Below are 26,144 nucleotides of genomic sequence, written 5' to 3' on the forward strand. Positions count from 1 at the left end.
CCTGCCCACGCAGGGGTGTCCCTGCCCACGCAGGGGTGTCCCTGCCCACACAGAGGTGTCCCTGCCCACGCAGGGGTGTCCCTGCCCACACAGAGGTGTCCCTGCCCATGCAGGGGTGTCCCTGCCCACGCAGAGGTGTCCCTGCCCACACAGAGGTGTTCCTGCCCACGCAGGGGTGTCCCTGCCCACGCAGGGGTGTCCCTGCCCACGCAGGGGTGTCCCTGCCCACGCAGGGGTGTCCCTGCCCACACAGAGGTGTCCCTGCCCATGCAGGGGTGTCCCTGCCCACGCAGAGGTGTCCCTGCCCATGCAGGGGTGTCCCTGCCCACACAGAGGTGTCCCTGCCCACGCAGGGATGTCCCTGCCCACACAGAGGTGTCCCTGCCCACGCAGGGATGTCCCTGCCCACACAGAGGTGTCCCTGCCCACGCAGGGATGTCCCTGCCCACGCAGAGGTGCTGTCTCGCCCTCAGGTGTGTGCTGCTCCAGCTCTGCCGGCTGCTGCTTTAACATGACTCAGTTGGGCTTCCTCAGCCGCTCTGGGCTGGTGTTCCTGAAGGAGTTTGGGCTCAGGATTCCTTGTGCTCTGCCATAAGTAAGCTAAGCAGTTTTCCCTTGTTGAGAGCTGGCTGTTGGAAATGTTCCAGAGTCCCCCTGTATCACTAAGCAACCTAGTAAAGTTTACATTGTCAGAAACAACCTGGAAAAAAATAGAGCAGAAATGGCTGAGAAGGTACATGCAGGTGCTCAGCTGTGTGTCTGTTTTGTGTACTTTGCATGAGGCTGTGAGGTGCATACATGCCACTTTTCTGCACATTGGAGTATGTATTCCTACATGTGTGGCTTTAATGTGTGGAAAGGTAGATTCTGGCTGACAGTGTGCTCTGGTTTTTACTTCAGAAAGTGCTTTATGATTTGCCTTTGCCTTCCCAGAATTGTTTGAGAAGAAGAACTATGAGCTGAGAATAGCAGGAGGTGCTGTCAGGGATTTGCTAAGTGGAATGACACCACAGGATATAGATTTTGCCACTACAGCTACACCAGCAGAGATGAAGGAAATGTTCACATCTGCTGGTGTTCGTCTGATAAACAACAAAGGAGAAAAACATGGGACTATTACTGCCAGGGTGGGTTTATGATTTGACTTGGATCTTTTCTAGCTCTGTCTATGAACGTGCAGTGTATCCCATAGAAAAGTGGCAGTGTGCTCCTTCTTTGTGAAAATATCACACCAGAAGTTGGAATGAGATGCTGCTTTAAAGTGTGGAGTGACTTTCAGTTACTTTTTGTTTATAGAATCCAATTACCAACCATGTTTTACTCCTCATAACCCATTTGTGCTGCTCTGCCATCACTAGAAAAGACAATGTAGGCCACCCACACATTCAGATGGTAGGGGGAAGTTGATCCTAGTGTTTCCTTCTTCTGATTCCTTAAATCTTTTCTACCTTGCTCATCCCTCTGCCCCTTATTCCATCTGCTGCAGGAAGGTTTTTTGATTGTCTGCTCAGTATGAAAACATGATACGTGTTGATTCGCATGTATCCAGCTTGAGCACTAACGAGCCTGAAAAAGATAAGCAGCTTGTATATTTGTATGGATGATTGTGTTAAAGTAATGATGTCTGTGGGATTTTCAGCTCCATGAACAGAATTTTGAAATTACTACTCTTAGAATAGACGTTGTCACCGATGGACGACATGCAGAGGTTGAGTTCACCACTGACTGGGAAAAGGATGCTGAAAGGAGGGACCTGACTGTCAATTCCATGTTTTTAGGTAAATTCTTTCAAAAGCAAGTATTCAGATGATACACTGCTGCTCAAATTAAACCAGTATGATTTGTAGGTACTGCTGTCAGCTGAAGTCTGTACAAATACCTGAGACAAACCAGCTCAAATCACACAACTTCTCTCTTTTCAGATCAGAGTGTTTAGTTGTGCCATCTTTGTTCATAAATTCTTTTTTTTTTTTTTTCTTCTTTTCTAGGTTTGGATGGGATGCTGTATGATTTTTTTAATGGCTATGAAGACCTGAAAAACAAGAAAGTAAGATTTGTAGGAAAGGCAAGTGAGAGAATACAAGAAGATTATTTACGAATCCTGAGATATTTCAGGTACTAGGTTTTGCCTTTTCTAGATAAAGAAATGTACTAAGCATTGTAGAAAGTTTCAGAAACATGCAAAAACAAATCAGTGATGCAAAAAGGGTTGTAATTGTCATATTATTGTTTCCTCTAGTATTGTAAATGCACTGTCATGACATCCATTCTCTGAACAGCAGTAATACATGGAATAATGCTTCTCAGCCTAACATGCAGGGGCTTCATTTGGGCAGGTTTTATGGAAGAATCGCAGAAAAACCTGGTGACCATGATCCTAGCACACTGCAAGCAATTAAAGAAAATGCCAAAGGTTTGGCTGGAATATCAGGAGAAAGGATTTGGGTGGAACTGAAAAAAATTCTTCTTGGAAACCATGTAAATCATTTGGTTCGACTTATGTACGAGCTGGATATTGCCCAGTACATAGGTAAAGTGAAAGGGAGGTTCCTTTCCTACTCCTGCATGGGGGTGCAATAAATTTTGTTTTTCTCCCTGTGTTAACATCCACCTTTCTCATTAACACTCTTCCTTGCATCTTTTTCCTGTGTATCCTTTCAGGACTACCACTTGATGGGAATTTGGAGGAATTCGACAGAGTCACAAAGAATATTCAAAATCTGTGTCCAAAGCCAATGACTGTGCTGACATCGCTGTTCAGGGGGAAGGATGATGTCACAAACCTGGATCTGAGGCTGAAAATCTCAAAAGATGAAAAAACCCTTGGCCTTTTTTTGGTGAAGCACCGGCAGGAGTTAACCAAAGCTGAGGGTCCAGAACCGCTTAAACCATATCAGGATTTCATCATGGATGTAAGTTTATTTCATACTGCTTTGTTTTATTCTTAACAGTAAACTGAATTTCCAGGTTTGCAGAGCAGATGAGATAACAATTCGTAGTGGAAAGAAAAGACCTTGAACAGTCCAGCAAGAGCGACAAAGATGATGGGAGGGCTGGAGCACCTCTCCTATAAAGGCAGGCTAAGGGAGCTGGGTCTGTTCAGCCTGGAGAAGGCTCCAGGGAGACCTTAGAGCACCTTCCAGTGCCTGAAGGGGCTCCAGGAAAGCTGGGGAGGGACTTTTCACAAGTACTTGTAGTGAGAGGACAAGAGAGAATGGATTAAAACTGGAAGAGGGGAGATTTAGGTTAGATATTGGGAGGAAATTCTTCACTGACTGAAGAATCTCTGGTGGTGAGACCCTGGCCCAGGTTGCCCAGGGAAGCTGTGGCTGCCCCATCCCTGGAAGTGCTGAAGGGCAGGTTGGATGGGGCTTGGAGCAACCTGGGCTGCTGGGAGGTGTCCCTGCCCATGCAGGGGTGGGACTGGATGATCTTTAAGGTGCCCCCCAACCCAAGCCATTCTAGGATTTTGCCACCAGGTTTGTATTCTGGTCTTAGACAATGTTTTGCCAGGGTTTTTAAGACTGATATTTTCATTAGAAAGATGTGATGAACTGACATAAAGTATTGGTCAGATTGGGATTGCTCCCAGTCTAGTATCACAGTAACTGGAAGAATATCCTTCTGTATTATTGATACCAGTTACAGTTAACTAAGGGGGAGATGGTTGGTTGATTTGTTTTTCCTCTGGAGAGGGGAGCAGAGATCACAAGCAGTTCCTGCCATACCTCTGCAACATAAAGCAAGAACTTTAGTCTAAAAATACTCTGTCCCTTTAGTAAAGTTTTTTGCAAGAGGATAGAGAGCAGACATTTCTACTTGGGAGTCAAAAGCTTTTTGCTTTCCCATCCAAAACACTGAGACTTTACATTAGTTTTGAAGAAATTATTTAAACAAAAAATGTTAGCAGTTCAGAGCACCTTGTGTTCTGTAGTGGTGTTTTGACTGGGTTTAAAAGCCTTTTAAAGTGACACACTCAGTCACCTGAAGCAGAAGTTCCCTGTGCACACAGCCCAGGGACTGCCAGTTTGTTGTCCTTTCCTGGTGATCTCCCCTTCTGCATGTGACCATGGGACACGGACCTCAAGAGATTCCAGCTTTTCCTGTGAAATTCAGCTCCTTGAGACATGTTCTGAGAGCTGGTGCAGTCCCTGGAGCACTGGGCGTGTTCTCCATGAGGAGCACTGCCAGGGAGGCACCCTGGGAGGTTCTCCCACAGCAGGGTTGTCAGGTGAGGTTCTGCACGTTTATTGCTGCACCTGAGACTGAAGGCAAGAGGCTGCAGCTCTGCCTGTCTCCCATGGGAAGGGTAAGAGTTTCTCTGCAGGTGGAGGTTGAAGAGAATGGTTAGAGATATTACCTGGTATTCAAGAAGTCCTCAGGAATCTCCCACAGTCCAAGTTAGGACTGTGTTTTAAAACTTTTGAGGCTGGAGGGAGCTTAACTTTCATGGTTCCAGATGTTGCCTAGTGAGATGTCATGGAAACAACACAATGTTGAGTGCAGTTGGAGCTGCCTCCTACTGTTTCCTACTGAATCCTCTCTTGTCTTTTAGTCTAGAGAAGCTAATACCAATTCCAGGATCTGCGAGCTTCTGAAATACCAAGGAGAAGAACATCTTTTCAGAGAAATGCAGCAATGGACTGTTCCTACTTTCCCTGTTAGTGGCCACGATTTAAGAAAAATGGGTGTGTCTTCTGGAAAAGAAATTGGAGCAGCACTACAGCAGTTAAGGGATGAATGGAAGAAGAGTGGGTACCACATGGATAAAGAAGAACTGCTGAGTTGCCTGAAGAAGCTGGGAAACTGAATAATAGTGGAGAACTGTGTGTGCTCTGTTTGACAAGTAACTGAGATACCAGTAAACACTTTGCCACTGTACTCACAGCCCGTGTTGCCTCTGTCCTGTTTAAGTTTTCAGCACGATTCTCCTGCGACTAGTTTGTAATTCCTGCAAGGAGAGGTTTAATTTTGCAGTACTACAAAATGCCATTTGCCAGCTTCTATGTTCTTTACCTCTTTTTGTTGTATTTTGGTGATAAATATTTACTGCTTTCTCTGACTCTGAGGCACTGGAGGTGACAGGAAGATAATTTTTCATTCTGCCTTTGTTACATAAAAAAAACCCCAACAACAAAAAGTGTTCATATCCTCTAGATAAAATCCTGAGTTTTTTCTGCCTGGGAGAATGACAGTGTCTGGAAATAAGGAGCTCTTAACTCTTGGTGTAGTTAAAACGAGAAACCAGACTGAAACACTCCAGCAGTTCCCAGTCTTATCCTGTAAAACAATTCTGGTTTCTAGAAAGATTTTAATGTTCATGTGTCAGTATCATGAACTTCTTGTCTATTCAGTAGTTTTCCAGACACTTCTCTAGCACTGAGTAACTGAGTCCATAAAAAACTGGGGCACTCTTGCACTCTCTCACATTTCTCCTCCTCTTTCTTTTTTCCTTTCTCCTCCTCTTTCTTTTTTCCTTTCTCCTCCTCTTTCTTTTTTCCTTTCTCCTCCTCTTTCTTTTTTCCTTTCTCCTCCTCTTTCTTTTTTCCTTTCTCCTCCTCTTTCTTTTTTCCTTTCTCCTCCTCTTTCTTTTTTCCTTTCTCCTCCTCTTTCTTTTTTCCTTTCTCCTCCTCTTTCTTTTTTCCTTTCTCCTCCTCTTTCTTTTTTCCTTTCTCCTCCTCTTTCTTTTTTCCTTTCTCCTCCTCTTTCTTTTTTCCTTTCTCCTCCTCTTTCTTTTTTCCTTTCTCCTCCTCTTTCTTTTTTCCTTTCTCCTCCTCTTTCTTCTTCTTTCTTGCTTTGCTTCCTTTCTGTTTTTTTTCCTGTTTATTTTTTTTTCCTTTTCTAGCAGGCTGAAGTTTTCCTGCACAACCACAGGAACTAATAAAATAACTATTTGATTCCACTTTTCCTCAGATACCATTTTGCAACACTTGATGGCAGTAACACCAGAGCAGTGCCAGGACAAATCAGCATTTTATGCTTCGTTCATACAGACAGCTTCCCAGCTGCCTCTTTATTTTGTAATTATTATTTTCTTAGTTACCATAAATAAATTATTTGGAGGTACTTGGGAACTTTGTGAAGACAGCAAGGGAACAAAACAAGTTTGTCTCTGCTAATAAGGGAAACCTGGTAAGAACATGACGGTGTTTGATTTAATTATGTAACTAAGTTGAAGCCTCCTTGTGCAATTTATTGAACTACTGAAAGTTGGGGAGGGAGTCCACAGGCCTTGAGGCTGGACCTCTCTCTGCTGAGCCTTTTGCAGCTAATCAGTTTAACACGAAGTAAGCTCAAACATTTTTTTCTCTTCACATCCCAACAATCAGAAAAAAACAAACCTCAGTTTTGAAACAAACTGAATTTTATTCTTTGCAAATGTTTGCAAGCAACAACGTTGTTCTGAAAAGTTGTCTCCAGAGACAGGAAGAGTTGAAGCAGAGAATGTGCTGCCCTTTCCACAGCATTTACAAAGCAATTAAACACAGGTGGAAAAACAAGGAGAGGAACAAAACGAGTTGCAGCACATACAAAAATAGCTGTATTAAAAAACAAACAGTAGTTGAACATGTTTTAGACCAAGTGTGCAAGCGTCCTGTGTGACTCTTACCTACAAAATTCAACAGAAAGATATGAAGAGTTGCAATGTTACAGGCTCTGATTGTAGGACACCCTCCTGCTGCTTGAGGAGCAGTTCTGTGCTACCTAAACTGCAACCTGGCCAAGACCTGCTGAGTGCAGGGCAGTGCCTCTCCTGTCCCTCCTCCCTCCACCAGCCCTGACACAGCTGGGGCACCAACTCAATTCCTCCATCTCCATCAGCTGGGGAGAGGTTATGGTAGGAGAGAAAACCAACCCTGTTGGCAGCAGCCAGGAAGTCAATCAGATTAATTAATGCCTGAAGCTCCAAGCCACCCAATGAATGTAGTCAAGATAGGAACTTATGATAAAAATGTGATTTCCTTTGTATTTAGCTCTCAAAGTGATATGATACCCATATTTGTCAGTAATAATTGTCCACAATCCAAATCTCCAAAAACAAAAGGAGAAAAGAAGCACAGAAACTATTGCCCAATGTCCAGACCCAGCCCTGGCTCCACAGGTGAAGCTCTGGGAGCCAAGGTCCAACATCTGCACAGCAACCTGAGCCCCCCAGTTTTTCCAACCTGCAGCGTGTCCTGGACTTGGAAATAAGTGAACATGACACAGAAGGTTAAACAGCATCATCAAAAGCAAAATTAAATTAGTGCTAAACTTAATCCCAACTTACCTCACGTCATTATATTCATTTACACTTGACTATATATAGATATATACACAAATACAAATAAAAAGACACCTATTTTTGTGTTCAGACATTGCCAATGGGATGCCCCTTTTAGCTGAGGCACCAACAGACTCAGCAAAAAAAACCTGTGAAGCTCAGTGATGGCTGAGAAAAGAATCATTTGCAGACACCCCCACCATGGCCCCAGTGACCACACCTGGTATGAGACAGCACTTACACCTTGTTGGCACCAACAAACTCTGAGGGGAATGGGAGCACATGATGCTGGGAAGCTCTGAGGGGAAAAAATAAACTAAGCCTACAGCTAACTCTGTGTATGTCTGTGTCTGTGTGTGTGTGTCTTTGTCTGTGTGTGTGTGTGTCTTTGTCTGTGTGTGTGTGGGTGTGAGGGGAAAGCCAAGTACAACTGCAGTGGGTCTCCACCAACAGGTTTCACAGTCTCTCACATCAGTACTTATCATTTCAGCCTTTTGAAAGCTTATTACAGCAACACCATCAAAAGCCAGAATGTGTTCTGGAAGGCAGTGAACCATCTGCTCAGCATTGACTTCAAAGAAGTATTGCTATGCAAAGGACAGTGGCAAGTCAGAGCCCTGCACACAGCATCACATGCGGCATTAAAGGTGGCTTTGGAGAGAACAGGAGTTATCACAGAAGCACAGAGGTAGAAGGCTTCAAAGACTTACACCTGAGTTACACAATCATTAGGCTCTGCACACCTGGCACAATCAACTACCCTTGCAGCACTGAACAGCTTTTCACACACCTTTCTGCTGCCACCCCCTGCCTGTCCTGGGCCTGGCACTGCAGCCACCTGCCCATGCCACACAGCTCTGAAGCAGGACTGTGACAGAACCAGCAAGTAGTGGCTGATGACTTCAATCTTGAGTCTCTTCTGTCATATTTAACAACACAAGCTCTCGACGATTCACTAAGAAGAGCGTGAATGATGAAGCTTCAAAACAAAACCAATTGTATCTGTACACAAACACAGAATCAGCATAATTAATGTTGGAAAAGACCTTCCAGATCATCAGTTTCCATCACCCAAGTGCATTCTGAGGGGGAAAAAACAAACAAACAAACAAAAACCCCACATCAATAAATCAGTGGCAAAAGCTCCTCCATTTTGGCACCCAGTTTCTGTGGGAAAGACAGCACTTCAGCTAATTAAAAATAAATTTTAAAAAAGCACTGTCTTTTATTTCTGTGTTGTTTAGGAACCTTCACTCTTTGTAAGGTAAGGGTGATAATGTGAGATGGTGTGTTACAATATGAAAGTGTAAAAGAAAAAAAATAATCAGAGAGCTGTTGTGTCCCCCTTGTCAAAATAAATACAACTGAAAAATTGCCAATGTTGTGTATGAAGATAACCCTGGGCACGTGTGCTGGTAAACTGACCTTCAGAATAATGCTGAAAAGATGAGCACATTCAACAGCAAATGACAATGCAGTTTATGTTCTGGTACTGACCTGTAAATGCTGTATAAATAGTTTAAAATTCAAGATTTCAAAAGTCAAATTGAATAAATAGCTGGGACAACTTGTGAGGACCAAATAGTTCACATGGGTTCCTTTCCAAGGGTGTCAGGTACTGCACTGCTCCAGCTGCACAGCAGGAAGCTCCTGCTTTTGCCAGTTTCAGCACTGCCACGACCAACAGTGTCAGCCAGAAGAGATCCATCAGTCCTGTACCCTCCTCCATGGCCATTCTCTGAGAAACAGCACGAGCACAAAATCTGAAGTATTCCACATAGTTATCTCCATGGCCATTCTCTAAGCATGAGCACAAAATCTGAAGTATTCCACATAGTTAGAAACGGGGATTCTCAGCAAAAACACTTCTAAGTATATTATGTAAAATACTCTGCAGCAGGTAACTGGTATCTTACCATCATAGATATATTGCATAAATTATATGTTTCTTTCTAATTTTAGTTTCCCCTGACCTTCTTTCACTGCAAGCTGACAGCAGTAAACATCTTCTGAAATTAGAGAAAGAGGGAGAAAGTTCAGTCTCCAGTCTGTCCAGGTGGATCAGATTGATTCCTTGGTGTCCCATGCCACCTCCTCTCCTCTGCTGTCACTCTGAAGATTCAACCTTCAGTTCTCTGTGCCTGAAACAACAGTAACATGGATGCACAGCAAACCCAAATGGAGTGAACCTGCTTAGTTGGTTGGTCTTCGTGTGTGGGTGTGGGTTCTTGGGTTTTTTAAATTTAAGTAAGCATCAGAAGCAGAACTGAGCAGATGCATGTAAGAGACAGACAACTGCTGTTCATCTCCAGAGCAGGTTACAGGCAGAGTAAGGGTGATCTATCATGGCCCGAGTCATCCTCTGTTTCTGGGATCCGAGGCAGGAGAGCAGAACGTGTCAAACCCCAGAACTTCTGAGGGGACATATCCTTTTTGGTAGCTGTGAACTTCCAGCCCATATGGTTCCCACAGATTCTGCACTGGGCTACAGTCCAGGCATACCTACCAAAAACAAAACAGAAGGTTGATGCCACCATGTAAAGGAAAGACACTTTAAATATCCTGGCACACAGCTCCCTCAGTTAGGTAAGAAGGGAATACTAGTCTCAAGCTTCAAAGAATCAAAGTTTCAAAGCTTCAAAATGTCAAAGAATCTTTGGGAATCAAGGTGCCCAGCCCTCAAGCAGAGAAAGGGCCTAAAGCATTTTATTAGTGCAGGATGATGAAAATGCTGTGTGCTTTAAAAAACAGTCAGAACACGGTTCTCCGAGAGTAAGTTACTTAACGGACATAAAAGTACTCCTGGATTAACAGGAAATTGCACTTCATGGAGCAATGGTGCTTTTCTTTTACAGCTTGAAAAGGTACAACATGAATATTTCAAAACCCTCATAGAATAAAAAAGCTGTGAAAATATGTAAGGATGAGAAAAATTAACTCCAGATACTGTAAGGCACAGGTGTTCTTCAGGGACTTTTAAAGCGCGCACGTCTTGTAGGAGATGTGCCAGACACCCTCCCAGTTATCACACTGGGCTACATGGTCATCCTAGAAAAAATCACCATCCAGGAGAAAATGCAAGAGTAAAGGTCTACATGGATGAGTCAAGAACCTTGGACTGGCCTGAAAAACAGCAATACACTATTTTATACTAGCTTAGAAGAGTACATGACAGCCAAAGGGACAGAAGAATGATTCCTGGCACTCTGGTCCAGAAAGGACCACACAGGAAAGAGACCTGGAGAAAACATAGCTAAAGAATATTTTTGTAAAACTAGAATTGAAATATAATTTGACATTTCAGTTATTTTTAAGCGTTAAATATGCCGAGTTTTGAGTAAGTGCCTGAAGCACAATTATCTGGAAAAACAAATCTAAATTTAAGCTACCAAAGTGGAGTGACATTTTGATGCAAGATCTTTCATTATTAGGTGAACTTCTACATCTTGGCACTTAAATCTGCTACTGTTTCACACCAATATATAAATAAACATAATCAAAGGTAACCAGATTAATACAATGTTAGTGATTTTTAATTTAATGTAACATGGATTCAGTTTATGTAAAAACTATCTTGCTACAATAACTACATTTATATACGATGTTTTCCTTTTGCACTTCATTTACTTTAGGATCAAAGGAAGAGGCTTTGTGGCTTATACAGAACTGTCCACAAAGCCTCCCAGACAATCACAATCCTCTTCATAGCTCTGGGGTGCTAGAATATGATTTAAACAGACTGGAGAGGGTCCAGAGAAGGGTCACAAGGATGATCAGAGGACTTGAGGACCTGCCATAGGGGGAGAGGCTGAGAAAACTGGGTTTGTTCAGCCTGGAGAAGAGAAAGCTCAGGGGAGACCTTATCACCATGTTCCAGAACTTAAAGGGTGGCTGCCAAGAGATGGAGACTCCCTCTTTACAAGGAGTCACATGGAAAGACACAATGGGCACAACTTCCTCCTGGGAAAATGACAATTGGACAGAAGAGGTGTATTTTTCACCATAAGGACAATCAAACATTGTAACAGTCTCCCAAGGGAGGTGGTGATTCCCCCACATTGGACAGTTCTGCCTCAGCTTGACATGGTGCTGAGCCACCTCATATCAGCTGTAGCAGTACCAAGAAAGGTTGGACCAGATGATCCTTTAGGTCCCTTCCAACCTGGCATTCTAGGATTCTATGATTCTACAAGATTTCAACACATTAAAAAAATTCCAGAGAGATTCTGGAAACATTCTATCTGAATTTTCCGTTTTGTTCTGCAAGACTAAGTTTACTTTCCTATTTTTCGTAGGAGTAAAATGACTGTGTACATTTCAAAAATCATGTATTTGCTGTTGTGCTGCCCCAGGAACACACCTGCAAGACAATTTCTGTAATGTACTAATGACATTTTTTAAAAACCTGTTATTACCCAGGAAACCAGCTGTGCTCTGTTGATGGTCGTCCACTGAGATTCAAGTTGCAGGCTTTATATACAGTGAGGGTTTCATGGATGTATCCATGAGGATTCACATATGCTGCCATGGGTCCACATAAGGATAAACTGCAACAGACAATTAACAATTGTGCCAGGGTTAAAAAAGAAACAAAAATCAAAGGCAGTCAAATGACAGAGGAGAGACAGACAGAGGAGAGACTGCCAGCCATGCTTAAAACTATTTTCCACAGCAATAGGGCAACCTTAAGCTTTAAGTAGAGAAAAAAAATTAATCCCTTTAATTATGCTATTGAAAAGCAAAAGAAAATAGATGCTACTGAATATATCACTGTCAAATGTTGGTATAAATACAGAAATGTATGCATCCAGGGTAATAAATCTGATGCAATCCTCACTGGTATAGTAAGTAGATAACAGGAATCATTTAAGTCCCCACTTCAGAAGAGGTATTTTACAAGACATTATTGTGAGCAAGGATTAAAATGTTCTTGCATTCAGATGAACCTCACCAGCTGTTTGTGAAAGGGAACAAGTTAGAGGACAGTGGACAGGATGCTCTGGAAACTACCTCAGTTAAAGGTAGCTATTAATCCTTCCCTCAAAAGCTTTAAAAAAAGTACATGACAGACTCATAATTTATTTTACTTGCTGCTTTTGAGTAGCAACTTCCAATAAAACCAACTAACATCTATATGGCTACTCTAGCAGCAAACAGTAGTGTGCATTCAGGACACTAACTTCTCATCATTCTGCTGTCAATGCATCATTTGATTAGAAGATAAAAAATGGCTTTTAATTAATAAATCAGCTTTTCATTACGCCGAGAAAGGAAAACTGGGGCAGGGCTTACTTTGTTAAACCAAGACATTTTTTAACCTTCACATGATCACGGGTGACATAAGGTGGCCTTTCACACCAGCTGCCACTACAACACACATGAGGATGTCCAGTTTTACTGACTTTTCATTCAAAAACCTCAAACAACCTGTTTTCCTTTATTAATAGAATTCCCTATAAATACTTCATTAAATTTCATTAGATCTGTGGAAAACACCATAGTTATGACATAACCTTGCTCTTAATCTGCATTGCTGTGCCCATGTTTCTGATCAAGAACCTCCCAAAGATAAAGAGCAATAAACTCACCTGAATATTTCATTCTTGGTAGTTATTTCTGTGTCTTGGCATTGCTTACAACAGAGAGATGTACACTTGAAAAAAAACACAAAGAGGGCAATTTCATTCCTTTCCAGACAGCACAGTGGCAAATAATAAACATTTCTATCCTTCCCCCAGAACAGACTGTACCAATCATTTGGTTTATCTGGGCAGTAGTCACTTGCTTTCTCTTTCTATCAAAGGAGAAAAGATTTTCTACACATTTTGCTTATTTATGGTAAACATTGTTATCTAAAAGACAAAACCATTTAATAGATTTTTTTTCCCCTTAAAAAAATCCCCACAGATGATCTGACTACAGAAAGATAACAAATGAGTCAATGTTCTAAGGTCTCTAAAAGCTAATTTAGGAAAAAAACCCCTTGTTCTTCTAAAATATAACACTGAAAAGATAGATCAGTACAAATGCAATCAGGAAGTTTTTCTAAAATTTGAGAGTACTGCAGGTCAATGCTTTTAATTTCCTCAGGAAAAAAAAACCAAACCTTTCTCTTCAAGATTTGAACTGATTCATCTTCTATAATTTCTAGAGAGCAGAGTGAAATAATTCATCACTAACACTGCCCAGAAAAGAAGCATTTATATCAGCTGAATAGAACACTACTATTAATTCTACAGTTAGCACTGTCAAGCCCAGTTCACAGAACTGTTATACCTGTGACTGAAGTACAGTCCTTTAGCAATAAGCACAGAATCATTTAACTGTTTTTAATAACAGAAAAAGCTATTAAAATACAAACCAGTTCACTGATATCAAAGACAAAAGGAAACAGATCAGCTCTTACAATCACTTACATTATTTTAAATTACTTTCTGTACAATGAAATGTGTTAAATCCTTCCTCCTTAAGTAAACCCAGAAACAGGCTGTGCTGCCAAGGAGCCCTCTCATCAAACAGCCCTGGCTTAAATAAATGTTGCTGCATTTGTAAAAAAACATAATGCATTTTACCATTCTCAGAATATTACAGAGAAGTTAAACATGTTTACAGAATAAAATACCCCATGTTGATGAATGATGTTGACCTTTTGGGCTTGGTCAAATATCAACATTACCTGGTATTTCATGAGGTAACTGAAGTACTCTTGTCTCTTCGGGATTTATAGAAAATGCACAATGTGCTGAACATGAACAGTTCTTAGTATCAGTACTGGAGTATCAGAATATTTTCAGAGGTTCTGACTCAGGAAAGACAAAAGAAGCTTAATCTGATTACAGAGGCTGATGTCTATTTTTGTCTCAGAATTCAGAAGAGAATCTGAAAATTCCCTTCTCTATTTTTTGGTGCCTGAACTTTGGGAAGAGGAAGTATGAAAAAGATATTGTGTTTCTTTTATGAAACACATAAACAAGTTTACAGTTAAAACTTGTATTTATAACAATGCTTCTTTCCAGCATTTTCTCTTTTGGAAAGAGAACCACAATCTGAACCACTGTGGGAGACATTGTTGCAAAATTGGTTCCTAAACCAGTGGGATTCAACAGGAGGCTGATTGACTCTTAGTTGCTTTATCAATAATAATAATGATGATGATGATGTAAGAAATTTATGAGGTAAGAATGTGCCATGACATGGCCATGGAAAGAAGGGAAGACAAGTTTCTCAACACCTTAACAAGGTATTGCCTAACGGGTATTTTGCAACAATCCTTTCAGTCCAATATTAAATTTATACTCAAGAGCTCAATATTACAAAAATCTATCTGTCATTAGAAAGTTCACTCAAGTTTCCATGGCAGAACACTACCTGACTGCAGTGTGTTACACTGTCAGTGTGAGGTTGTGATGCTCCTAAGATGGTTCTGAGCAACACTGGATTTCTAGCACCACCTCTTGGCTCAGAAAAGGATGTGTTGAAATATGATTTCTAACAAAAGCAAATATTATTATATGATTCTTGCTTGCTGCCAAACATGAAGTACTGAAAGAGAGCCTTTTCTTTCCTGAGTAAACTTTAAAAGGGGAGGGAAGAAATAAAAGAGTACCCAAACACACTCTCCAGAAGCCGAGTGTCGTGAGCTGATGCCAGGGGGGCTGCTGTCTGGACTTATGTGGGGAAGAAGAAGAACTGTTTCCCACATCTTACACATTTGTCACACATTTTGTTCCAGTCACTTGTACTTTTTTGTGTGAGAAGAACCAGAGGGCGAGGCAAGAGCCACCCACTCACCTTGTTCATGATGTCCAGCTCGCAGCGCAGCCTCTGCACGGCGCTGCCGATCTGCAGCAGCTGAATGCGCAGCGCGTCGTCGATGGGCAGGCAGGCAGCAACTCTGTAAGAAAAATCTGGAAATGAGAAAGTACCAGGCCTGTTAGAATTTGAGAGAGAAATAAAAGGTACTACTGCTATTCAGAGTGCTAAAACTTCAGTGTCACAGACCTGCAGAGGTCATCTCACCACACCCACCTTCCCTAAGGATCCTCTTCATCATGTCTCTTCTAAAATATCATCACCTCTTCTAAAATATGTCTAACCCAGATGTAGATGACTAGTGATGGAGAACAATGCTGGTTAGGGGAGGGATGCTAAAGGCAGAACAGACCCTGGAGAGCACTGTCTGAGACAGACTTCCACTTTGACAGTGAATTACTGAGCTTTCCAACTACCTTTAGGCCTGCATTTCCTTTGCAAAAAGAAAGACAGGCTTTTATGAGAGAAGGAAAAAATGAAAGAAACCCTCAAACACATATACCCCTCCTTCATAAACTACAACCAAGTTCTATTACCTATGTTAGCACTAAGAAAATATTCTTTACTACTATATATTGAGAAGGAAGAAGACATACTTTGTATACAGTCCCTGCTGGAGGCTTTTTTCCACATTTGAATGCAGACCAAAATTAGATAAAAAATATTCAGTCAAGAAAGCAGATGGGGTTTTATTTGGTTTTGTTGTTTTGTTTGTTTTTTAAAGAGCTTTACAATAATAGTAAATTCTCAGGAACTGACTTCAACCAGATATTAAAAGGCACAAACACAGGGTAATGGACTTTACTACAATCATTAGGAAATCATCCCACTCCTTGTGGCCTGTAAAATAATTCAGAAGCTGAAAATTTAACTCATCAAATGACTGTGAAATGTGATGTGAATCATGAGAAAAGAAGTGCCCAAAAATACGGCATTTTTGTGTTTTCAGATTATTTCATGTGCTCTCCCTCTATGGTTCTCTAAGCAGTACACTGGGCAAAGCAGATGGGAAGTATTTTCAGCCACTACTTTAGGCAAATCAGAAATGAGAGTCCCATGTACAAAACTAATGAGCCCAGACCTGCATTTGGTGCTTAACTGACTTTAATCAAAGGCTGTAGTTTGACTTTCCTCCTTATTGAGCATTTAAGAGTCTACACAAGAAAGAGTGATACGGGGAACGGTCCATCTTCTCTCTCCCCACATAAGACTAAATATTTTCCCCTTAGAAAGGCTTCAAATGATATTTCCACCTTATTAAATCCCAGAGACCTGCAGAGAGAAGAGACTTGTTCACTGGGCATGACCCTGATGCCCACTAAGGCAGGAAATCTGATCCCATTAGGTTATTGATGATATTTTCCCTTATGTCTGGAAAGAAGTCATACACAGTAAAAACAAAGATATACATACTCACACTTAGAATTACATACTAATGTATTTATAAATTCACAAGATCTTTTGGCTCTTGTTTTCTTATGAAACATTTAGATCACATTCCTCCTACCATGGAGCAAAGTGGGTTTCTACTCCTTGTATTGAACATGTTTGGGCATAGTTGGAGGATGTCCATGTCTTTAAAAGGTCTATACATCCTCTTCTTAAAGTCAACCATCAAAATTCATTGGAAACTGGAAGTGAGGGATGCTAATGTAAGCCTTGCTTTCTTAGGAATTTTAACAAACACCCCAAATCCAAATTTGAGTAATAAGCTCAACAACATCATACCTATGGGGTTTGTTGGAAGAGATTCATCCTTAAGATTTTCATCCCACTCATGCAGTTGCCTCTTGACTCTTTCCATCAAGGTTTCCTTTTGTTGGAAGAAAAGCCTAATTTAAATACATAGGTATTTCTGTTTTCTTAGAAAAAAAAAAAAAAAAAAGGAAGCAAAATGTAGAGTAAGCTATTTTCCCTAAGTGGACATTAGCTTTTAAGATTTACAAGAATTACAGACTCGTTTTGAATCTAAGAGCAAACAGGGATGAACCAGTGGCCCAAGATGGTTACATTTTCATTTGAGATAAAGAGACATCTGTTCAAATTCTAGAACTGCACAAACAAGATGAAGGCAAACCTCTTCCCTGCTTCTGCCTCTCTTACACCCAGTATTTTATTTACGAATATAAATACTATACAAATGTATATAAAGAAGTATGCATTTAAAGAGTAAACCAACCCCAGCCAGAAAGACCCACTTCAGACTATCCAGGACCCTGGTAGTTAGGACACTCACCCTGGAGCACGTGGGACACAGGATCAAGTTTTTGCTCTGAGACAACACAAGAGGATCCTGAACCTCTGTTATCCACATGCTCTAGCATGAGCGAACAATTCAGAGGGGGAAACTCTTCCTGCTCTTTTAACAGTAAACTGAAAACTATACACTTCTTAAAGGGTGACTTAAGAGCCAACAACATTAAACTTTTATGTTATCCAGTAAGTCTATATTAAAACATACAAAACTAATGGCAGGTAACACACAGGGTGAACTTACAGCATCATACAGAGAGTAGAGCCAGGGAGGCCAAGATGTCAAACTTGCACAGTGGAACTTCCTCTAAAACCAAAACCATACATATTTATTATTTAACATTAGCAGATCCTAGGGACAGTTCTTGTTCAAACAAATGAAACAGAGAAGAGACATAGGATTATTTCTACATACAACAAATTACCACCATCAGGACCAGTACTTCAGTAAGAAGCTACCAAACCACTCCCAAATGCAATGAGAACTAAGACTTCTGTACAAGACAGACAATATACAGGTTTTCTCAGAAAATCTGTCTCAGAATTAAAAGTCTTCTTAATGTTTAGTAACAAGAGCAAAAGAGCATCTATCTGGAATTCAGATAGGTCAAAAAATGGTGCATCCATTCCTTAGTGTCCACCAATTGCTGCTACTTCAGCAACCACAACAAACCACTACATAAGGTGATTAAACTATTCTTACCAAGTTAGTCAAATGCATAAGTAAAATGAAAGAGGATTCATGTGCCATATCAGATATTTTAAGCTGACATATATAAATTCAAAGGATATATGATATTTTTAAATGGAAAACTAATCAGTTAAAGACTTAACTAAACATACCAACATGCAAGTTTCAGAGGATGCTTTCTCACAGCAGAACAATTACTGATTTCTTAAGAAAACTTGGACAGTCATGATGTTTAATTTCATATTGCTATCCACTTTCATTTTGTTATCTATTTTTAATGGACGTCACATTTTCAGAAGTACTTACTGAACATCAATGTTTGTGCCAGCCTACAGAAAAGCTATTCAACAGCTTCATTAAGTTTTTTAAGTTTCTGAAAAGTGCCAGGCTTCCTTGATCCACTACATCCTCTCCCACTGACCTCAGTGCTAACTCTTGTCCCATTAACTTCCTCTGCTTCCCTGTCCATTGCTAATGATAGCTGGGCTTTGAAAAGCCTACACTGAGCTTTTGTCCACTGCTAGCTGGGCTTTGAAAAGCCTACACTGAGCTTGAGAACAAGCCAGATTCACACTTGAGAGGCTCACGCTGGTGTAACTTGTGTGCTCCACCAGCATGGTGCTTGTTATGGGAACAGAAATCATTCCAGCAAAATTATCCTTTTGACAGTACATTTTATTTCAGACTCCTGAAGAAAAAGGCTGTGTAGTGGCAGAAGTGCACATTCACTTGTTTGAATGCATCTTTTAGCACCTTCTAAACAGCACAGCTGCCTCCAGCACAAATCACACCTCATTATTCCCCTGAGCATTGCAGAAGTTTGCAGCTTAGCCCTGGCAACAGCTCAGGACTCCTGGAAATTCTGCCCTACAATCTCAGTGTGAATTCCCCCTGGATTCCAAGCACTGCCACAGCTGCAGTGATGCAAGAACAGTGTAAACAAGCAAAGACAGAGTTTGTGCCTGTGAAGCAGAAGCAGAACCTAATTCCCTAATGGCAATAAGAACAACTTGATAATTATTATTTCTCCTCTACTGATGAATGGGGTTTTTTGGTTGGGTTGTTGTTTTTTTTTAAATCAGAGCTAAGTAAATAAACTTCTGGAAGCTCTCTACAGAAGCATAGTGTCTGCATACTTCTTAAAAAAGCAGATCCACATTTTCTGTAAGCAAGTAACTGCAGGTACAGAAGTTCATCCTTTACCTGATGCAGGCTTTTACAGCAAAATTAGCAAACAGAACTGTGATTCCAAACTAAGACACTGCAGGCTGTCTGCTTCATCACTGAAATTTGTGAGTCACCTCCAAACCACCTCTGCTCTTTGAAAACCTCTTCTAGCTGAACCAAACTGCTACAGAGAAACAGTTATAAAAGCCTCCCTACTTTCAAATACAAGCCATTAACACAAGCACAAAGCAGGAGCACTGACATTGGCAACAATGATTGCCAGTATTTTTATTGTCAAAGCAGTGTCAGAAAGTCAAGAGGCTTCTTTGAGCTGCCTACAAATAAAATCTTACAAACGTAGTGTTTTTTTCCCTCACCAACACTTCATCATCTAAAAGCATTAAAAAGCAGCGTTCACTCTGAGCTGTTTTGATTATGTAAAAAATTAACTGTAATATCACATTATTCTATAATAATATAACAATGCAATTATTAAAACCAAAGAGAACTCATCATACAAATAATTAATTTCCCCACTGATAAACACTCACACAATATGCAATGAAAGCAGGAGGTTGGCATCCAGCATCCCCTTTGTGCACCCTCCTCTAAAGACGAACAGATGGAACTTCATACTCATTTTCAAAACACCATTACAACGGAAAAAAACCCACCAAACAAAGCACAACTAGCTGCTGACCTTTTGGTATTTCTGCCACCACTGATGGACAGCCCGGTCCTGCCATGTTGTAGGTTTTGAAGAAGGAAACATGTGGCACCGGCTAAGAGACTGCAGCTGCACTGCTGCCATGGTGGAGGGCAGCACTCGCTCGGGAAGGATCTGCACTTTAGCCTGCTGGATCCTGAGGGAAGGGGAAAAAGACACTTACACACATGTATCAGAGTTTTAAAAAATATATTCCACAGCTTATAAAAACTTAGGCTTGTGTAACAGATTTGGATGGGATATTAGGAAGAAATTTGGTGAGACCCTGGCCCAGGTTGCCCAGGGAAGCTGTGGCTGCCCCATCCCTGGAAGTGTTGAAGGGCAGGTTGGATGGGGCTTGGAGCAGCCTGGGCTGGTGGGAGGTGTCCCTGCCCATGCAGGGGGCTTGGAACTAGATGATCTTTAAGGTCCCTTTCAGCCCAACCATCTAGGGGTTCCATGATAATCACCACATAGTACTATAGAAATTAAACAGCAATCCAGATTTTAAAAGTTGTAAATCAAATTACCTCAGGGAACATACAGCATATCTGCAGCAAACCAAACATACTCCGGGTTAGAACACGGATTTTCTCATCCCCTTGGCAAAATTATTAAAGCCACTGTGATGAATGGACTTTGGTGTATATAAATTGAGACAGAAGCAGTCTCTATTTTTCCTTTACAAAGAAGAATGAGCTGTCTACCAAATACTTTTGCACTGGCACACCAAACTCTACAAAGATAACTGCAGAAGTTTCTAAGCTTTTTTTTTCTCTCCTCTCTCAGTTAGCTCCCTTTTCCATGTGATACAATTGGCTGTCTTTGTATTTTAGAGCAGCAGGTATGAGTTGGGTTTGTGGCAGACAGAATTAAAGACAGATTGGCAGTGGCAACACAGGATATTCCACCATTTCAGCATTGTATTTTTAGACTTTTGTCTCAGGTTACTTTTGGTTTACACTAATAGGCAGCTCAAGCCCTCAGAAAGGAAGTTGAGCTGAAATGCAGTTTGTTATCCTCAAATCACAAAAGCTGACGAGCTCAGCTAGAGTTCAAATCAGCAGAAATAGGATATGGACTCTGATCATCTTTTAACATCCCAGCATCAACCAGGTAGGTCACCAACTCTGCTCAGAGTTCAGAAGTTATGCTCTAAGCATGTTGTCCAGCAGGATGTACTTTACATTTTATAGGGTGTTATGCCTCAGAAATCCTGAAATATTAGGATGCATGTCATTACTTACAGGGACAATACAGACCTCTGTTAACTCCCTATAAATTATAAAATTATGCCTTGCCTTAACCACTTAGTAATGAGGAATGCCCAGAACTGTGGAATTTTTATTCTTGCTAAGAAGCTCAATACTTCCCCCTCTTTATCAAAAAGGACTTCAGACTGGTATTGCTTGCTTCTTTTCTTAGTTGAATACAACTAAGTTGAAACCCATAAAATGTGCAGTACTTGAAAGCAGAGTAACTGTATAGTTTAAGTCATTCCAACAAATCCAGAGCTAGCCATGGTAAGAAAAATCAATCTATCTCATCTCCTTTATTTCATACGCTTGAAAATTCATATTTATGAATGAAACTTGCTATATAGTTTAAGTCATTCCAACAAATCCAGAGTTAGCCATGGTGAGAAAAATCAATCTCATCTCCTTTATTTCATATGCTTGAAAATTCATATTTATGAATGAAACTTGTGAACATGCCGTGTAAAAGTAACCTCTGCTAGTCAGCTGATAGGAAATAATCCAATAAAATCCTTTAACAGCACAACAAAATCACTGTACATCTGAGCTGTTTCTGGATACTAACTTCTCAGTGACAATGCCCTTGCTGCTGTAGCTGTCCAAGTACTGCCACCTTGTGTGCAAGCAATGGTCTTCCTAAACTGTAAAATCTGGAATATTATCTGTAACCAAATGTTAGAGAGTGAGGAATAGCAAGTTGCACATGTATTCTTATACTCTTCAGCTGCAGGTCATAAAAGCATATGAAAATGCTGAGCTCCAACTGTTCCTAGGCCTCTGTCCAAAGCAGTACACTGAGCAACAGCTGAACACAGATTAGGAGTTTTAGATTTACAGGTTTGTTACATGTCTTGCAGAAAAGATTACAAAAACCTCTAGCAATTGTGCTAAGAACTATTATCTTAACTCCATTTTAAGGGTCTTAGTCACTTTTATATATGGACAAAGGTATCAATTACACAATATGATAAACCTGGCTAGAAGAGGGGCCTTTAAACATCACAGATATCACACTGGAATATGGAAAATAAAAGGACTAGAACATACAAGAGAATATTCCTGTCAAAGCTGATTTGATTGTGTTTGACAAGACATGAAAAGAACTGTCAACCAGTAACAGCAGAAGTAGCATGTTTCTATCAGTGAAGTATCAGTGAATGGTCAGACCTGCTGAAGGTCAGGATGTACTGAACTGTGACAATGGTTAAAGCAAACAAGAGTTATTATTTGAAAGACTGAAAATGATGGTCTGCTTGTAGTTAGCAAAAATCAAGGACCTATATTCTTTTTCAAATATTTATCCAGAAACCTCAGCATACTTTTATGTCTTACAAAGGGAAAAATTAACAAGAGAAGCAACTTGTTTCTCCATTATCATTACCAGACTCCAGTCCACCCCTTTCATGGGCAGCTTCTCATGAAAACCACCTCTCCTCAGGGCACAGTTATTGTCCTCACTACTCCCCAATCATGCAGCTGACTCCTTTTGCATGCTGCTGAGCCTCAGTAAAGATCACTCCAAGTACAAAAATAGGCAAGTATATTGTTATTAGCTGTAGTGCCATACCCTGGCCTGCAGCTCTTCAGAGCTGCAATGACACATACAGCTATGAAGTGCAGACCATCTCTAGAAAGGTCTCCTTACAGAAAAATGAAAGTCACAGTTTTGCAAAGGAAAAGAATCTGGTGGCTATCAGGGAGGCTTTCCACAATGCAACAGAAGGCAGACATGAGAGATTTTGACATGAAGCTTTAGAATTTATCATGCAGGCAAATCAACACCTGTTTCCTGACTTAATTTTCAGAAACAAAATCATTCTGATTTTCTCAAACAACAAATCAAACTACAGGTAGACATCCTTTAAACAATTTTATTGCAAAGTTAGTAACAACTGAAACATGAGTCTTACAACAGGAAGTGTCAGAAGTCCTTAATAATTACTTAGATTGGTACTATAGATTAAATACTTAGATTAGTACTAGATTAGTATCTATATTAATTAGTCAATTGTGTGACTGAAGGGGCAGATGCACCTGCAGTAAAATGTAAATGTTTTGGTGAAACAAGATGAGAAGAACATAAAACTAAATAAATTATTTTCTTACCCATCTGACTGGGTTCTTATTTCAAGCACCTTGAATCTCTGTCTTCCTATTGCTTTCACTTTGACTGTTTCAATTCCATATTCCTGTTCCTCTCTGTAGGCATATATTTCTGCTGTTGTCCCAAAATGTGCTTCCCTCTCACGTACATTGCTAGAAGTAACAGAAATAAAAGGTTACCTCCCCTCCAGCCCCCACAGTCCAGCCACATTTCACAAGCTGCTCTACCTGCATTGACTGCACACTAGTCTTACCAAACCTGTGAATTTGGTAAAGTACCTTCAACTAACTGCAATCAGTATTTCTCCACTTCAAAAGTAACAGCTAATGTTTTGGTTCGTTGGGGGTTTTTGCCAGCTGACTTGGTTTTATTTTAGGGCCTAGAGGTGAAATTCTGGGAACACAGGAATCACCAATGATCTGCATTTGAAATGCAGATACTGAAAGTACTGAAGTTTTTTAGACTGACTTTCTAAAAAGAACTGTTCCCACCTCCTACATAATTCAATCCTAGCAAACTGAGGGAAGTTGAAGTAACCTCCCAACTTCTTTTGGCACAGATTAGCCTCTCTTTCTGTTCTTCAATCACCTCCTGTCTCTCAACTCCAATTTGTCTGTGCTTGTTAATTTATACACAAAACAAGAAAAGACACCCTTCTAACAATACAGTTCTCAAAAAAAGAAGCTGATCTTTACAATTCAGATCAAGGCTTATTCTTTAAGCAAGATGGAGCAGTGCATTCAGCAGTTACTGAACTCAAAAGGACCCTTAAAGAAGGAAAGCAGATCAACTCTTGCTGCTTCTCTCTACAACCATGTGACAATGTCATGCAGACACCCAACACAGCATGAAAACCTTTTCAGTACTTATTGGAGAACAAATTCTGACAAACGATTCCAAACTACAGTGTCTGTTATTCACCCCAGAACTGGCACAACCATCTGCTTTTCATTTAGTATTCAAAGCAATTGTGCTAAAAAGCCATGTTGCATACCATCAGAAAGCCCACTGGTGTATTTTACCTGTATGCAAGAACAGCAAAGGTTCTGTCTTTCTGAATTAAATTCCGCACCATGCTAACCTCTTGAGGGCTGAACAGCTGCAGGGGCAGCGTCTGTCCAGGGATCAACATCACCATCACATGGGGCAGCACAGGAATCACCTGGCAGCTGTCATCATCGTGCACTGTTCTCCCATGAAACTCTTCCATATCAGAACCTAAATACTGAAAACAGCAAGAAGGAAATGACAGCAGCTAAGAGGTTTAGGTGATCAGTCTTATAAGGAGCAGCTGAGGGAACTGGGAATGTTTAGTCTGAAGAAAGAGGAGGCTGAGGGGAGACCTTATCACCCTCTGCAACTACCTGAAAGGACCTTGTGAAGAGGTAGGTGCTGGTCTCTTCTCACAAGTAACTGGTGATAGAAAGAGAGGAAATGGCCTCAAGCTGCACCAGGGGAGGTTTAGACCAGACATTAGGAAGAACTTTTTCACTTAAAGGGTTGTCAGACATTGGAAGGTGCTGCCCAGAGGGGTGGGTGAGTCACCATCCCTGAGTAAGTTTTTTATTCATCTAGATGTGGTGCTTGGGGACATGGCTTAGTGCTGGACTTGGTAGAGCAGGGTTAATGTTTGGACTTTATGATCTTGAAGGTCTTTTCCAACCTAAGTGATTCTATGGTTCTATTATTCTATGATTTACAAGGGCAAAATAAAATTAGGGTTTTGGCTTAAGGATATTACAATAGAATACATAAAACTAATCAAAACCTCTTCAAGATGTATTTAATGGATGATACACAGAGAACGTACCACATGTGACGTTGGCAAACTGGTATCAAAGTTGATGACATTTGGCTTTTCAGCTTCTTTACTGTCTTGATCTTCAACCTCCATTTCATTGTTATCCTCTTCCTCACTCTCTGCTAATAAGCACACAGAGAATATTGTGTAGAAATCTATCAGCAAAGACTAAGACTGAGAAAAATCAGACCCACAAAACTGTGTTCAGTGCTCCCAGGGAACACTGCCTTGCACAGGGAAGCAACTTTTGTATTTGTAAACTTGTGAAAAATATTTTTTTCTGTTTCAGCAAAATCACCATTCTGTAGAAAGGGTCAAGAGCTGGTAATTTATTTTTGGAAGGCTAAAGAACAACTTTTCTTGGAAGAAAATATTAAACAAATCCTGCCAATTCAGATTTTCACAATAGTTCAATTTCAATTTATTTCAATTATTATTTCAATTCTAAATCCTTATTTCAAATTCTGAATGTCATCTGGCTGTACACCAGGATGCCAGACAACTTGATTTCTTTTAGGATGGCAAAGACAGTGTTTGAAGTAGTACAAACCTGAGCAATATAATGGTACAGGCCAGTAAAAATCTGAAGGTCTATATTAATGCACAGACTCTTGCTGGTATTTTAGACAATTTAATTGCTGTCAGCCTCTCCTGTGTGTGTATCAAAAACACCCAGAGACAAGTCCCAGCACATGCACAAACCTGGTCAAGGCAACTAAGAAAGCATATAATATGTCAAAGGACTTCAGATAAAAAGTAGTATTTTAAAATTACTACTTTCTTCCTGTTTCTCAGTCGCAGAACCTCCTCTGTAGGACACACATTGATGTCATGGATCCACCCTATATTGTATTTACCTCAACAAGAAACAATCTGGCCCAACAAAAAACGAGGTTACAGACTCTGGTGTTTTACCCAGTTACAGAACTTAAGACACCTCACCTCTTCCTAATTACTATGAGAAATCTTCCATTTCTATATGAAATTTCTCTTCCATTGTATTCAGTTAGGAACCCCAAGCATAAATGTCTGCAAAATGTCTCACATGTACAGAATGGCCAGCATTTTGCTAAGCCTGGGGGAGGGAAAG

At 40.6% G+C, this 26,144-nt stretch overlaps 2 protein-coding genes across 2 annotated transcripts in view; one reads left to right on the top strand and one right to left on the bottom strand.

The window, feature by feature from the left end:
* Positions 1 to 914: 914 nt before the first annotated feature.
* TRNT1 (tRNA nucleotidyl transferase, CCA-adding, 1) lies at positions 915 to 4,837 on the top strand (the record flags this gene model as incomplete). Its single annotated transcript, XM_010003369.1, has 6 exons — positions 915 to 1,127; positions 1,640 to 1,778; positions 1,989 to 2,115; positions 2,337 to 2,530; positions 2,662 to 2,912; positions 4,556 to 4,837. Coding segments are annotated over 6 exons (1,179 nt in total), but the record flags the coding sequence as incomplete, so codon positions are not given.
* A 4,745-nt stretch (positions 4,838 to 9,582) lies between these two features.
* Positions 9,583 to 26,144, bottom strand: part of CRBN (cereblon) — a 39,101-nt gene continuing 22,539 nt past the window's right edge. Inside the window, exons 2-11 of the mRNA XM_010003371.1 lie at positions 25,064 to 25,176; positions 24,276 to 24,478; positions 23,256 to 23,405; positions 19,888 to 20,050; positions 17,574 to 17,636; positions 16,805 to 16,889; positions 15,056 to 15,171; positions 12,853 to 12,917; positions 11,680 to 11,811; positions 9,583 to 9,766 (exon numbers count right to left, since the gene is read on the bottom strand). Coding sequence (XP_010001673.1) covers positions 9,583 to 9,766; positions 11,680 to 11,811; positions 12,853 to 12,917; positions 15,056 to 15,171; positions 16,805 to 16,889; positions 17,574 to 17,636; positions 19,888 to 20,050; positions 23,256 to 23,405; positions 24,276 to 24,478; positions 25,064 to 25,176 — 1,274 coding nt within the window. The remainder of the gene's footprint in view (positions 9,767 to 11,679; positions 11,812 to 12,852; positions 12,918 to 15,055; positions 15,172 to 16,804; positions 16,890 to 17,573; positions 17,637 to 19,887; positions 20,051 to 23,255; positions 23,406 to 24,275; positions 24,479 to 25,063; positions 25,177 to 26,144) is intronic.

This window comes from Chaetura pelagica, unplaced genomic scaffold, assembly GCF_000747805.2.
Source record: "Chaetura pelagica isolate M959 unplaced genomic scaffold, ChaPel_1.0 scaffold328, whole genome shotgun sequence".
Classification (NCBI taxonomy): domain Eukaryota; kingdom Metazoa; phylum Chordata; class Aves; order Apodiformes; family Apodidae; genus Chaetura; species Chaetura pelagica.